The following is a 16,682-nucleotide window of genomic DNA, read 5'->3' on the forward strand; positions in this document are numbered from 1 at the left end:
ATCAGCTATACTTCAATAAAACTTTTTTAAAAGATGGAAAGGGAAAACTAAGTAGTTCTGTAAACTTAACTGTCTTAAACTATTTTCAGCAATTGTGCATGAAGATCCCATTTCTTCTGAAGCACTTTAGATATTGTGGCTAAAAGTTTAGACTTTTTCTGCTTTTCTCGCAAGATGAGCAAGTAATATAGTGAAAAAGAAAACTACTTTTCAAAAATTGAGTATTTCTTAGGTATTCGTTAAAGAGTTGTCCATAGATCTTGCTGGAGAATTTTTTTTTAATTAGCTGGCTTTTCAAACCAGTTTCAAACTAGTTTTGTTTTTATAGATCTTTATATATATGTTTTTGCCTTTATATATATTTTGTGCTTGCACTTCAAATTTTAAGAGCAGAAATAAGTCATTTATTTTGTCCTTTAACAGATGTTTATTGGTCATCACTATATGCCAAGCAATACTTTATGATGTCACGCTTTTTTAAAGTAAATCATAAGCTGCAAACTCTTTCACTCAGAAAGCATTAAGTATGTACTGTCTCTAAGACATCATGCCAGGTACAAGCACAAATATATTACTTTTTAAAAGAGAAGATTCTACACGACGTATAGCAAGGGGGACTCTACTCAATATTCTGTGATACCCTATATGGGAAAAGAATCTGAAAAAAAAATGGGTATGTGTATATAACTGAATCACTTTGCTGTACAGCAGAAATTGTCATAACGTTGTAAATCAACTATACTTCAAGAAAACTTTTTAAAAATGCCAGAAAAAGTCTATAATCCAAAGATGATAAATAAATGGTGATGATATGCTTAAATTCAAACGACAAAAAGTTTTTCAAAAATGACTTCTACTTATCTATAAGTCAAAATACACGTGCAGGAGTGTGACACACACATGTTAGGGGACATGCTCTAACAGGGGTTCTCTGCTCTTCACATTTTAGACCCACCAATCAAGCTATTGAGGAATCTGAGTCCTGATATGGAAAATCCAACAGACTTTTACTCTTCCTGAGACAAGCATTTAAATGCATTTCCATGTATTCTGTTAATGTCTTCGTGTTGGTTTTGAAACCCCGCGCTCCCTCCTAGATGATCCTCTTAAATTGCTTTACCAAATTGTACGTAAAACTCTCATTTTTTTGTCTGAAGAGCAGGCACTAGCACAGAGAATCAGGCTGTGATTATGGATAGAGTCCTCCACTGAAGCCCTCTTCCCAGCCATGTCCTCCTGAATCCACCTCATTTGAACGCTGCTACCAGTGGTACCCAGGACCTAGGCCACAGTTGTGTGTTTTTCCCTCAGAAGATACTCAGTGAATACCTGCTGAATGAATGACAGCTGAATAGGGTTTACCAGTAAACAGAGAATGTTCAGCATAAACTATACCCACTATTGGAAAAGCAGTTTAGCTGGTATCATTTAGAAAGAAAAGTCGCATGACTCTCTATCTCATTCATGATTATACAAGTGGAATTTAAAATCTGTTTAGGGAGTTCCCATCATGGCTCAGCAGTAACAACCTAACTAGTAACCATGAAGAGGCGGGTTCAATCCCTGGCCTCACTCAGTAAATTAAGGATGCAGCATTGCTGTGGCTGTGGTGTAGGCCGGCAGCTGCAGCTCTGATTCAACCCCTAGCCTGGAAACTTCCATATGCTTCACATGTGGCACCAAAAAAAAAAATGAAATAAAATGTTTAATCAAAAGAGTTGACCGAGCAGTTGGTTTGCTACTTGGGTTCTACAAAATACATGTGGTAATGGCCCAAGGCTGGCCTGAGTATTTCAGAAGTCTTTGTACATAATTTTTATTTCTCATTATCCTCAAAGAATGGCTGCAAAGAATGGCTGATAACCTTTCCTTATGATGTCTGAGTTTTTAAAAGAGTGTTGATTTCTCTATTTTTTATGACCAGCCTTACACTTGTTAAATGTAAGTTTTGCTTTATGTAACAACAACAACAAAAAAATTGCGATATGATGCCCTGTGAATTAACAAGAATGGCTGGACAAAAGACAAGAAATCTTTTAAAAACAAATATTCACATTAAATACCTTGGATAAGTAGGCCTTTGGGGGATTTTTCTTTAATGCAACAAAAGTGCATCCTGTTTTCAGAAACAGTTTCTCTCAGATCCTGAGCTTGTCCAAGGCTGTATTACGTAAGTAAAGGCTTTGCTTGTACATTAGTATTTTACATCTGAGAGTCTTACTAAATCCTTTTTTGATCAATCTGATATTGAACAGATCTATATTGATTTCTTCTACACTTGTTTATGGTATTTGTTTTGATACGTCTAGGATTAAAAGCCAAATTAACAAGTGTAATCAATTTTCTCAGTGATAAAGAAAAGTCCTCTAGTACCTTTCGACACATTCATCCAGGGATAAAAAAAACTTAAGGGAAGATGTTGTAATAAATGGATTGATTTATTCAATCACAGGGCATAAAAACATTAGCTCTGGGAAAGGATTTTCCTCTAAGAGCTTTAGCTACCGAGTTTCTCTGGTGTTGCACCAAGTGATTTGCATTTTTAGAGAAATTTCATGTCTGCAGCGAGTTCCAGTGAAAACATGAATAAATTGCTTTTCTTTCCCTCTTTTTCTGACTTTATGAAGCTGAATGCATTAGGGGCTGAGTCAAAGTAGAATGAAATAAAGGCAACCACGCACCCGATGGAAAGCCTGGATTACGCTCCTCTCCAGCCCAAGCCCGGCTGTCTTGGACTTCCTGTCAGATTGGAGATCTTCAGGGAGATCCCCAGGGCCCGTGGCAATTTTTTTTTCACTGCTACATTAGAAACGACCTCTAGAAGACAAGAAAATAGACAAACAATAATTAAGAACTAAATAGGCTTTCCACAGCAGTGCTCCACAAAGTCAAATAAATCCTCCTCCCCAAGCCTAACACACATAACAGATTTCCTGTTACTCACCTTCCTTCTTCTGAATTCATGGGCGTGAGAGTGAGTCTAGACTTCGGAGCACAGGCTTTGGATCCAAACTGATCTGAGTTTGCATCTCCACTGAGCCAGTTCTCACCTGTGTGATGTGGAACAAGTTCATCCCTTCAGCCTTTGTGGGTTTTTTATCTGCACATCAGGGATAAGAATGCCTAGAGCTTAGGGTGGTTGAGCAGTTTGAAAAAAAAAAAAAGTCCTCCCATCCAAGTACTAACCAGGCCCCACCCTGCTTAACTTCTGAGATCAGACAGATTGGGTGTAATGATGAAATAATACCATTTTCAGCAACATGAATGGACCTAGAGATTATCATATTCAATAAAGAAGGTCAGACAGAGAAAGACAAATATATAATAATATCACTTACATGCGGAATCTGGAAGAAAAAAAAAGAATTATTTACAAAACAGAAATAGACCCACAGTTGTAGAAAGCCAGTTTACGGTTGCCAAAGGGGGGAGGGAAAGGAGTAGATTAGGAGGATGAGATTAACATATACATGTTACTATATATAAAAAAAGATAAACAACAAGGACCTACTGTATGTCACAGAGAACTATACTTAATATTTTATAATAACCTATTAGGAAAAAGAAGCTGGAAAAAAATGTGTATGTATATAAATGGATCACATTGCTGTTTACCTGAAACTGACACAACACTGGGAATCAATTATACTTCAGTATAAAAAATGATAGTAATTAGAACATAAAAATTAATAAAAATTAATAAATTTCTGAAGTCCTTATTATATGCCCTAGTACAAAATCTCCTCTCAGTAGAGGAGGGGAGATTTTTTTCAGGAAAGAGGGTAATCTGATTTTGGTTATTGCGGCTTGACTAGGAAAAAATGCAGAATTTATAATGTGGCATTAATAGGAGAAATTTTTTTTCAACTGTATGAAGACATCAACACTATATTTATCTTAGAAAAGTTTTCAATGTCTGAACAGACTGATAAATGTGAACCAGATACTCTTATTAAAAGTTATAAGGTGGTCTCTTCAATACTTCATCCAAGTCTAGCTCCAGTCTATTTAAGATAATGATGCTTAAGAGGGAAAAAGAGCCTCCAGTTTTGAGTTTGAATATACTTCTGATCCTTGCATAAATTTTAATAGGCTTCAAATATTAACAAAAGCCCTTGAAAAGGGAATTGCTATACACCAGAACCTGTAATATGAAAGGCCACATGTCAGCTTTTGACACTTGAATCTATCCCAAACTTGAAAGATGTGTCCTGCCTTAAAAGTGTTATATCTTGACTATTGTACTCATTGGATCTAGAATAACCACATCATGATTTCTGCTTCAGAACACAGGGTAGAACAGATTACTTTTTTTGTTTGTAAGCAAAAAATAAAAAAATATTACCAAGAAAATTCGCTTTTTTTTTTTTTTTTTTTTTTTTTTGGTAAAGTGAGATTAACCCTGTTACCTCAGGCTTTGATTCATTGAATTTTTATAGACTATAAAATGGGAAGTGCCATGAATGACACAGCAATATTAAAAAAAAAAAAAGGAAAAGAAGAAAAAGACAAGGGGAAAAGAAAAAGGAAAGACCAAATCATATATGAGCATCAAGTATGTTGACACTTAAACCATGCTTCACATAACAAAACTGGTGTTATTTGCACTTTGTGATTATTTTATGCAATTTCACACACACACACCCAATATCCATTCTCCCACTTTGTCTGCTCTCAGTCCCAGGAGACTGACTTCAGACTACATCTCACAGGTTCACTTGCCTTCTGTCTTCCTGGCTTGGATGTATGCAAAGGGAGTCACCAGCAGGAGGTCAGAGGTTAGGAGGTGGAGGGGTCGGGAGTTACTTCTTTGCCCCTGATTTCTACTCAGTTCAGACACTCTGCAACTGTGGCTTCTAGATTCAATTAAGTGAGCCCTTTTCTAAATTTCCGCCTCTCACCCAGGGTCCAGTACCGCCATCCTCTTCCCCTTTGCCCTCAGCCTGGGGAAGAATGGCATAGCATCCTTCCACTGCATGTCACTGGGTATTCAGGATTGCTTGTCATTCTATAGCCCTGCCCTCATCTCTCAATAGTCCTTTCATTGAAGTCTTTTCAAAAATCCCAGTTGAATGTGCCATCTGTTTTCTCGATACCCACCCCTTCTCTATTGTGAGTATCAAGTGGCATGGCTAAAGGCAACCAAGTACAAGAAATATTAGGAAACATCTCTGTGCTGAAGAGTTCAGATGACTAGAGAACAGGGCTAATGAGGCCATCATGTGTGTCTGGCAGTGGTCCAGCCTCACAGGCTGTGTCCCTGACCAGCCATTTTACACACCATCAGTTACAAGGAGGACCATGCCAAGAAGGACACATGAGTGCCAATCCATCACCACTTCTGGGAACTTCATTCAAAGATGAGCTGTTGAATTGAGGTAGCTTCAAAATCATCTTTGTCCCCAAAGGATAGCTTTTATAATGTTTATAATGTGATTCTAGTGAAAATTTTATAGTTATTTTAAATAATATAACCATACCTGTCAATATCTTTGTCAAAGATATACTTTCATTTGTTACTGACTCTGTAGCTAATTCATAAAGACAGGTTAAAAGTCAAGCTTATCAAAATACGCCTTATAATATACTGGCAGCTGGACTCAGGGTTTATAAGAATATATATTCAGGTGTTCTCTTGTGGCATAGTAAGTTAAGGATCCAGTGATGTCACTGCTACAGCTTGGGTAGCTGCTGTGGTGTGTGTTCAACCCCTGACCTAGGAACTTCCACATGTTTCAGGCATGGCCAAAAAAAAAAAAAAAAAAAGAACATATATTCAACTTAACTGTCTTTAAAAATTTTCAACTGCTGTGATTAAGTGAATGAAACTATATAGCTCCTATCTAAATAATAAGCCTTTTTTTTTTTTTTTTTTGTCTTTTTAGGCTACACCTATGGCATATGGGGTCAAATTGGAGCTGCAGCTGCTGGCCACAGCCATAGCAGCAAGGGATCCGAGCCATGTCTGTTAACTACACTGATGCTCATGGCAACACTGGATCCTTAACCTTCTGAGCGAGGCCAGGGATTGAACCCACAGCCTCATGAATACTTAGGTTTGTTACTACTGAGCCACAACAGGAACTCCAAATTTTAATTTATTAAAGTGATCATCTGATTGCAACTGTGAATGATAAATTTTTAGTTTATGTACTCTATTCTCCTCAGTACAGTGACCCTCTAAAACCACATTGTAATAGGGCCATCGTAGCTGTACGACTGTATTAATATTGATACTGGGCTTATTCCCATAATGTTAGTTTTATATGATTTGAATACATGGGGAGGAGGGAGAGACTTCTGTTCTTTTGTCAGAAATCAGTTTCCAAGACTCTCTACTATCAGCATGAAAAAGAACTATTTCTACTAAAATTGAATCTATGATTTTAAGTAAAATGTGCTGAAATACTAACACAAGAATGTAAGCTCCTCATTAATGGCATAATGCTAAGATTCCCCCTATAAGATATGAACAGTTTTTGTACGTAGTATTTATTCACAATCATTTTCATATAACACAATCTGAATTTTAGTTTGTACCAAAACCTTTTGAGACATTTTGATAAGGTCAACAGAAAGCACAGTCTTTTAACATTAGGTGATCAACTTTTTGACAATAGCGGGACCAGCAGAGCTAATGGAGTAAAATAGCCTGCAGGGTCCAGCTAAATATAACATACGAATGTAATCAACCGCTATGATGACTATTCAGAAGTAATCCCTTTAGCTTTGAACTGCAACACATATTTCAATGAGGCAAAAACCTTATGAAGAAATTCTCTGCAGACCACACTGATACAATGCAGCCTTCAGAGCCTGCTCTATGTGTTTGCAGCTTGTGGTGAGTTTTAAATTTAAGGTAATGACTGCTGTATATTCATGTGAGCATACAACGGTACTTTTGATTTGTTGTGGAAAGGTTGAATCCATTACTAGGGGTCTAGTCTATAAACTCTGACACAACCTTTATGTATGAGTTATTATTTACCCTTTTCTAGCAAGGCCACTAAAAATGTTTTGCCTGACAAAATTACAAAAATTCATCCACCTTTTCAGTCACAAAACTACCAGGCAGCATCTCTTCCATTTCAATGTATACTCCCCTACAGATAACATATTTTAAGATCTCATTTATATATAATACTGTATCACGTGAAAATTATATGCCATTATTTTCAAGTGAAGAAACGGGATTGTGGGTTTATTGCCTTTCAGCATTATTGACTTATTCTGTTGCTCTTTGGTACAAAGTGGGCTAAAAGGTAGTGAAATGAGATCCTTTTGTTGCCAGTTGAGAGAATCTACCCTTTGAGAGTCTTTACTATTAGCAACAGAGAAGTGCCTGCTTCTACTAAAATGTAGGCATTACAAAATAAGCAAATATCACCCTCTCAGCTTTGGTTGATTCTGGTCTCCCTCGCTGGAGTGATGTGAGTCCTAATCATCCAGCCTCCTTGAAGACCTGCCAATCAAACATCTCAAGTCAGACCCTAAGTCAGACCCACAGGAGGAAACCTAGGAATCAAAATGAGTGCTTTTGCAAGATGGGGAACAAGAGTCAACCATCCCACAATGATCACCTTGTTGCAAAGGAACAGAAGTCTCGGAACACCTGAATGATGACTTCAGATGTCCCCCAATGTAAATTAAACCTCTTTGCTGATGTTTCCTAACACAGCAGGTGTGAATGTCTTTTATTTAAACTGGCACCTGTGGCCTGAGTTGAGTAAAAGAATAGCTGCAGATATAGCTATGCTTCTCAGAGAATCTACTTGGAAAATACTCCACAGTAAAAACCACTTTGGCTACATGGAATGGATAGTCAGTAGGGACCTGCTGTATAGCTCAGGGAAATCTACTCAGTGTTCTGTGATAACCTGTATGGGGATGGGGATGGGGATGGGGATGTGGATGGCTGAATCACACTGCTGTACTGCAGAAATTAACACAGCATTGTAAATCAATGTTTAATTGATTTAATGTTTAATGTTATTCTTCAATAAAATTAAATTTTTAAAAAATCACCTTGGCTCAGCATCTGGAGAATGAATGCTAAACAATTATTTGAGACCAACGAGGCCTGATTTCAAACATGGAAAATCTAGGAACAATTTATCCAGTTTAAGAAATATTGCCACATTCTGCCAAACCAAATCGAATGCTGCGTTTAAGACTTTAGACAGTATAAAAGAGGCATTAGGATATCAGAACGGTTCTATATATTGTGATGCAATGAAAATATTAAACTGAGAAGCCCAAGGTAATTCTTTACCTCAAAGAGTGAAAGAATATATTAGTTAAAGACTAACCTTAAAAATGGGGGAAAAAAAGTAAGGCTAAGCTTCTATCACAGATCCCAAAAGTACAGTCACTTAAGAGTGCATAAATTTGTTTTTTCCTTTATCCTAAAGTGAGCCGCCTACATTTACAAAGTAGTCCCACAGGCACTCAAGCAGCCATGACCTTCCATCTTATTGCTGCACCATTCCCTAGGGCAGGGTTTCTCAATATTGCACTATTAAAATTTTGAGCTTGGAGTTCCCGAGATTACTCAGTGGTTAACGAAGCCGACTAACATCCATGAGGACTAGGGTTCAATCCCTGGCCTTGCTCAGTGAGTTAAGGATCCAGTGTTGCCATGAGCTGTGTAGTTTGTCAGAGATGCAGCTCGGATCCCGGGTTGCTGTGGTGTAGGCCGGTGGCTATAGCTCCGATTCAGCCCCTAGCCTGGGAACCTCCATATGCCATGGTTGCGGCCCTACAAAGGAAGAAAAAAAAAAAAAGAGAATTTTGAGCTGGATGATTTTTGTGTTGGGGAGAAGGGTAGGGAATGGCTGTCCTGGCATAGTGGGTGTTATGCAGCATCCTTGGCCTCTGTCCCCTAGATAACCATAGCTCTTCCACCTATCAGTTTTGACAACAAAGATATCTCCAGATATTTCCAAGTGTTCCCTATGGAACAAAATCATCCCAGCTGAGAACCACTGGTTTGAATGTTGTTATTTCTGCATGGTAGAAACTAAGTCATAGTTTTCCATGTTCAAGATTAAAGAAGATGGAAAGTTTAAGGAGAAATGAATGCCCAATGCCCAACGATCAGACCGAGAAGCATTCTGGCTACATTCATTGGTGAGAACTTATTCATGTGACTTCAGCCAAAATGTAGATACTAATGGGGAAGGGTTACTAGATCACAAACAAACAGAAAACTGGTAAGTGAAAGGCAGGATTGCTGGAGCCATGTCTCGTGAAGGCAAGAAAGGATAAGACCTAATGAAGAAGTAGAGGGATTGGCCTTAGATGGGAGCACAGGGGACATGAAGCATATAGAACAGAAATTAAATGAATGAGTAACTGTTGTGGAAGCTTTTTCCTACTATGTTTTCTTTCCTTTATGAAACTGGAAAACAGGAGTTCCCATCGTGGTGCAGTGGTTAATGATTCCGACTAGGAACCATGAGGTTGCAGGTTCGATCCCTGGCCTTGCTCCGTGGATTAAGAATCCGGCATTGCCGTGAGCTGTGGTGTAGGTCGAAGATGCAGCTTGGATCTGGCGTTGTTGTGGCTGTGGCGTAGGCAGGTGGCTACAGCTCCGATTGGACCCCTAGCCTGGGAACCTCCGTATGCTGTGGGTGCAGCCTTTAAAAGCAAAAATTAAAATTAAAATTAAAAAATTAAAAATAAATAAAGTGAGGCCCAATTGTGTGTTTTTCCAGTCTTCTGAGCCTTACACTGCAGGAGAGGGATAGGCAGAGAGTTGGATTTAACTAGGATTACAGTTTTGTCTAGTGAGTATGATAAAATGAGAAAAATGTAAGAAAGTCAGCCAACATGCAAGAGGGTGAATGACCATGGAATTTAAATCATATAAAAAAGGGAAAGAAGAAATCAAAATAGGGAGAAATGAGGAAAAGATGGTAGGCTCTATGGGAATGGATGAGTGTATGTGTACAACTGTACAGCAGAAATTAACTGTACAGCAGAAATTAACACAACACTGAAAAACCACTAAAAAAAAAAAAAAAAAGATGGTAGGATTGGAAGTCCCAGAGGGTTTGAAGAATTGCTTGGTGGGGTGGGAGGGTAGGAGAGGAAGTGATCTAGCAAGAATAAAAACTGGCAGTCAACTAGTTGAATGCAGGAAACTGAGCTTAAGGGGGCTTGCAGTTACTAGTACGACAAAGTTTAAGAATGAGTATGGGGAAGTTCTCCTATGGAGCAGTGGGTTAAGGATCTGGCATTGTCACTGCAGTAGCTTGGGTCACTGCTGTGGCACATGTTCCACCCCTGGCCTGGAAACTTCCACACGCCATAGGCTCAGCCAAAAACAAAAAAACAATAAGAAAAAAGAATGAGCATGGGAATTAATGGCTACAGTAAGGTAAAGGAAAGTATCTAAAAGAACAGAACTTAAGGAATTGAGATCAAGTGGTAGGCAAGTGACAATGAGCCAATGATAAAATCAGCTGAGACTGATCCCAGTGGTAAATTGATCACAAGATCACATTAGTTGATTGTATAAACTGATGATATGAGTTTTAGGAAGGGAAGGGAGGGCGAATGCCCTGAAAGAGAGCAGTAGACAGGAGAACATCTATCCATCTCTAAGTCCAAAGGTAAGAGGACTGAGCACAAGGAAAACACAAAGGGTTTCTGGGCTTGCAGTGTCCTCAGAGGACAGCCAAGATGCGGTCAGAGCAAAAAGATAAAGGGAGGGAGTTCCCGACGTGGCTCAGCAGAAATGAATCTGTCTAGTATCTATGAGGATGCAGGTTCCATCCCTAGCCTCACTCAGTGGGTTAGGATCTGGCGTTGCCTTGAGCTGTGGTGTTAGGTTGTAAATGTGGCTTGGATGCTGCACTGCTGTGCCTGTGGTGTAGGCCAAGAGCTGCAGCTCCAATTCAACCCCTATCCTGGTAAATTCCATGCCATACCAGTGGCCCTAAAAAAGCAAAAAAAAAAAAAAAATGGTAAAGGGAATTTCAGAAAATAAAATGAAAATGAATGCAGTGTAAATGTTTCAGAAGTTGGGGAAGTGGGAGTTGGGGACTTGGGGACAAAATAGAAGATGTGCAGAATCTTATGAAAAGTGGAATGCAAGGTCCAAGGAGACAGGATTAAGATGGAGGAATACAAAGACTGGAGCTCAACTTCTCTCCTAAAAACAACAAAATTCACAACTAAAAACTGAGCAATCTCCACCCAAATGGACCAGAAACCTTCAAAAAGATATCCTACTCCAGAAGAAAAAGAGGAGGCCACATCAAAAGGTATGAGGGGTGATTCCCAATATAAACAACCCCATACCTCCCAGGTGGGAAGCCCCACAGACGGAAAACGAACTGGTTCACAGAGACTCACCTACAGGAGTGAGAGTTCTGAGCCCCACATCAAACCCTCATGTGCTGGGATCTGGCACTGGGACAAAGAGCCCCTGGAGCATCTGGCATTGAAGGCCAGTGGGGCTCGTGTACAGAGCTCCACGGGACTGAGGGAAATGGAGACCCCATTCTTAAGAGGCGCACACAGACTTGCACGTGCACTAGGTCCCAGAGCAAAGCAAGGTCTCCACAGGAATCTGGGTCAAACCTGACTGCAGTTCTTGGAGGATCTCCTGGGAAAACAGGAGTGAATGTGGCTTGTTCTGAGGGAAGACATTGAAGGCAAAGCTCTTGGGAATATTCAGCAGCTACCTTTCTCTGGAGGTGGCCATTTTGGGAAAATATGGCCCCACCTGTCAGTCAGCTGCTGAGAAGCCCCAGGGCAAACACCAATCCAGGTGGGATCACATCACAGCCCTGCCCTGCCCCTCAGTAAACAGGCTACCTAAAGACCCCTCAGGCACACAGCTGCCTCGAATCCCATCCAGAGACTAAGCCCCACCCACCAGAGGGACTAGAATCAGCTCCACCTACCAGTGGGCAGGCATCAGCCCCTCCCATCAGGAAGCCTACAGCAAGCCTCCTACCAGTTTCAGCCACAAGGGGGGCAGACACCAGAAGTAAGAGAGGCTACAACTCTATTATCTGTAAGAAGGTCACCACACCAAAAACCTATAAAAATGAAAAGACAGAGAACTATAACTCAGATGAGGGAGAAAAGAAAAACCCCAGAAAAACAGCTAAGCAATGAGGAGATTGTCAGCCTCCAGGAAAAAGACTGTAGACTGTTGATGCTGAAGATGATGCAAGACATTGGAAATAAACTGGAGGCAAAGATGGATAACTTACAGGAAACACCGACCAAAGAGATACAAGATATAAAACATAAACAAGAAGAGATGCAAAATACAGTAACTGAAATAAAAAAAACTCACTAGAAGCAGCTAACAGCAGAATACAGGAGGCAGAAGAACAAATAAGCGAGGTGGAGGACAGATTAGTGGAAATTATGGAGGCAGAACAGAAAAGAGAAAAAAGATTGAAAACAATTGAAGAGAGGCTCAGGGAACTCTGGGACAACATTAAACGCACCAACATCCGTATTACAGGGGTGTCAGAAGGAGAAGAGAGAGAGAAGGGGACAGAAAAAATATTCCAAGAGATAATAGTCGAAAACTTCCCTCACATGGGAAAGGAACCACTCACTCAAATCCAGGAAGCACAATGAGTACCATATAAAATAAACCCAAGGAGGAGGAATATACCGAGACACATATTAATCAAACTGACCAAAATTAAAGACAAAGAGAAAATCTTGAAAGCAGCTAGGGAAAAGAATCAAGTAACATGCAAGGGAACCCCGATAAGGTTATTGGCAGATTTTTCAGCAGAAACTCTGCAGGCCAGAAGGGAGTGGCATGACATACGTAACATGATGAAAGGAAAAAACCTCCAACCAAGATGACTTTACCCAGCAAGGCTCTCATTCAGATTTGAAGGAGAAATCAAAACCTTCACAGATAAGCAAAAGTTGAGAGAATTCAGCAACATAAGCCAGCCTTACAACAAATGCTAAAGGAACTTCTCTAGGCAGAAAAGACAAGACAGCAACAGGAAACAAAATTCCACAAACGACAAGGCTCACCAGTAAAGGTATATATACAGTAAAGATACAAAATCATCCATGCACAATTATACCACCAAAATCAGAAATCATGAGAAGAGGTGGGTACAAATGCAGGACCCTGGAGATGAACTTGCAATTTAGAGACCAACAACTTAAAACAATCTCATATACATATAGACTCATATCAAAACTTCAAAATAACTGCAAACCAAAAATCTACAATTGATACACAAACAAGGAATCTCTAGAGAATATATCTCAGAGTAAATAAGTGCATAATCCACCATGTAGGGGGTCATTTGACATCATTCTTGTAATGCTGAAGTCTTCTTAGAACTGATTCTGATTTCCTCTCCATCAAAGAATTTATGATAACTATAATTAAATAACGCAGCTGCACAATTAAATAATACAGTTCTACAATTATATTATTAATAACCATTTCTCTCCATGGTACAATGTAAGGTCTATAATGTCTTATTTATCACATCACCTAGAATGGTGTAATGTCTATATTGAAGAATCAATAAGATGTAACAAATTGTGAGGACATATTTATATAGTTACAGTTTTTTAACCAATTTATGCATTTTATATTTTACTTATTTTCAGAGGGTGTATTATTTTTGTTATTCTTGCCAGTTATTCTTTTTATTATGCTATATAAAATATTTAATGGTACATAAGGCTTTCTTCTTTATAAATTCTAGTTGTGTAATATACAAAATTTTAATATAATGCTAATTTTTAAAGAAAAACTGAAATGTAATAAATAATACTAAATAGTAAAGATGAAAGCCATACAAAATGGGATAAAGTATAGAATAAATTTCCTATTTGTCTCGGCATATTTTCCATTCCACTTCTCCAGAGGGAGTCATTCTGTTTCTTAAGATCCATGATATAATAATCTGTGTGAAAATAATTGTGCTTAAATGTATGTATTTTTATTCTGTAAAAAATATAAAATTTCAAAAAAAATAAAATAAAGTTGTAAAAACAAAACAAAATAAAAAGTGGAATGCAGGAAATGAAAGGGACCTGGAAACTGAAGCCTGTCTTAAGCAAGAATAAAGAGAATCTTGTTAGATAAGTCCCAGAGCATTCAAGTCAAAAGGAGAAAGGCAGATGAAAGTTAAGCAACAAATTACCATGTCTTTCTACATATACACTTCCCATCTCTTATTTGATTATTTGGACACTTTATATTGCATTCCACATTAATTGTCCTTCTGAGTTTTGCCTAAACTGGTCAGCTTATCCCCAAACAGTGGCTGTCCCAGTTGCCATTTCGTATATCACAAGAACTCTATGAATTAGGAATTTGAACATGGCCTGACTAGGCATCAATTGAGGTTACCCATTGATGATACTCAACTTAGAGATGGCTTGGTTTGAAGGACCCAAGACAGCTTCATTCACACACTGGAACTTTGGCAGGATGGCTTGAAGGCTGGGTTCAGCTGGGACTGTCAACTGGAGCCTCTATACACAGCCTCTCCAAGGTGGCAGTCTCGGGGTGATAGGATTTCTTATATGGCAACTGTCTTCCTCCAAAGCAAGCATCTTAAGAGAATTATGTAGAGGTTGCATAGCCTTTTCTGATTTAGCTTCAGAAGTCATGCAATCACTTCCTCCACGTTCTGTTGATTATATAAGAGCTCTAAGTCTAACTCAATTTCAAGTTGGGAAAATTGGGTACCACCTCTTGAAGGAACAGTGCCAAGGTCATACTGCTGAGGAACATGTAGAGTGGGAGAGATCCTGTGGCCGTCTTTGACCAATACTATCTGCTCTGGTGACACAAGTGATACACATACATTTATCACACAGATGATAAGGGAAGATCTCCCTGAAAAGTCATGGCCAGGCTCAAATTCAAAAGATCTGTAAACTGTTCTTGTGATAAACCATTCAATATACACATCTTTTTTTTTTTTCTTTAGGAGGGTCAAGAAGATCCACAATGGAAGGTTTATATCAAACCTCAGAGTATTTGGAAGAAGAACACAGTGGGTATGATAAATGGAGTTAAAGTTTTTATTAAGTATCCACATTATTCAAGATACTAAGTAGAATGTAATTCTCCAAACACACACACACAAAAGTACCTGCACCTAACACTTGATAAGCTAATGCTAGAAGTCCAATGCGCTATCCACTGTGCCACAGATCCAGTTGATAAGCTGATACTAAAAAATTGTTTTTAAAAAAACATAGATGTACATTTAAATAACATATAAGGTTGAGTGCTTTTAATCTTTTAAGCAACGTCTGAAAATTACAGAAAATAAAGTACAGTCGACCTCTTGAAACAACCCAGAAGCTAGGGGTGCTGACCCGCCACACAGTTGAAAATATGCATATAACTCGTAGTCAGCCCTCCATATACATGTTTTATCTGTATCTTCCGTCTTGCATTCACAGATTAAACCTAGCCACAGGTTGTGTAATACTGTAGTATTTACTATTGAAAAGTCCACACATGCATGGACTCCCACAGTTCAAATCCATGTTGTTCAAGGACAACTATAATATCTTAAAAGCAAGTGGTTTTTTTACTTAAAATTTAAGTGTATAATTTATTTTATTTCTTATTTCCAGATAACCGCCCAAAAAAACAGCTTTGACTCAACAACAAAGCAAGAAGAAATACATCATATCACTTTAGCCTTTGAGACCTGTAATAGGAATGTGTTACAAATAATACAGATAGAGTTATAATAAAACTATGACTGTTTTTACTGGAGTTTGTATTATAAGTAACTACTACAAATTTAGTCTAAAATATCTAAATCCATGCAAATAAAATATATCCCAAATGCTTAGAAAAAGCAATAATTATCCATACACTAAACTATAAAATTTTCCTCTTATCCACTATTCTACCAAAAAATAGTGCTATTATAGGATCAAAATGTGGTTGTGTCTAATGAGAAAATCATTTTAAGCTTAAGGACGTCTATGCTGAATAAAGGTAGGAGAAGATTTACTACAATTCCAGGGATTCTTTTTAACATGGATAAAAGGATTGTAAGCAATAAAGACTATCATATTGCTAAGCATTGTTCACAACAGTTTGCTTTACCTACATAAAGGAAAACTGTGTTTCCTCTACTCACACCATTTCTAACACCAGATGTGTGAGTTTTTCCACTGGAAGCAGGTCTCCAATTCTCAGCAGACACTGACTGGGTGTCATAATTTAAGGTAATTCTGACACTAACTGCCAGGAGTTAGCACAGACTGCACAGATTAAGGGGTCAGTTCCACAAGGCTGTCCCCACCTCATGTGCCAATGGCAAATCCTAGCTTGTCACTTGTACTTTGGGCTGAGTTGGCCACAAACCAAGGATCCCCACAAACCTCTTCTCTGCTTCAGTAACTTGCTCTAACAGCTCAGAGAACTCAGGGAAACAGGTAACTTAGATTTCCTATTTTATTCCAGAGAACAAAATAGAAGATATAGGTGAGCAAACAGAAGTATAAGGCAAGGCATAGGGGAAGGGACACCAAGCTTCCATGCCATCCTGGGGTGCAGCCCCCTCTGACCACCTCAATTCATTCACTAACACAGATGCTTTTCAGTTAGGGTTTTTATGGAGGCTTTAGTACCCAGGCATGATTGGTTAAATCATTGATGCTTGGTGATTAACTCAACTCCAGCTTCTCCC

General features: G+C 38.7%; 1 protein-coding gene across 4 annotated transcripts in view; it reads left to right on the plus strand.

Annotated features, from left to right (window-relative positions):
• The window catches only part of TTC29 (tetratricopeptide repeat domain 29), a 235,139-nt gene extending 219,069 nt beyond the window's left edge, over window positions 1-16,070 (plus strand). For 3 of the 4 annotated variants that reach the window (XM_021101529.1, XM_021101528.1, XM_021101531.1), the window contains 2 exons: window positions 14,955-15,024; window positions 15,613-16,070. In XM_021101529.1, the coding sequence (XP_020957188.1) occupies window positions 14,955-15,024; window positions 15,613-15,616 (74 nt within the window). In that variant the 3' untranslated portion in view covers window positions 15,617-16,070. Of the gene's footprint in view, window positions 1-949; window positions 1,665-14,954; window positions 15,025-15,612 lie in introns of those variants that run through there. The other variant, XM_021101530.1, reaches the window with a different exon arrangement.

This window comes from Sus scrofa, chromosome 8, assembly GCF_000003025.6.
Source record: "Sus scrofa isolate TJ Tabasco breed Duroc chromosome 8, Sscrofa11.1, whole genome shotgun sequence".
NCBI lineage: Eukaryota > Metazoa > Chordata > Mammalia > Artiodactyla > Suidae > Sus > Sus scrofa.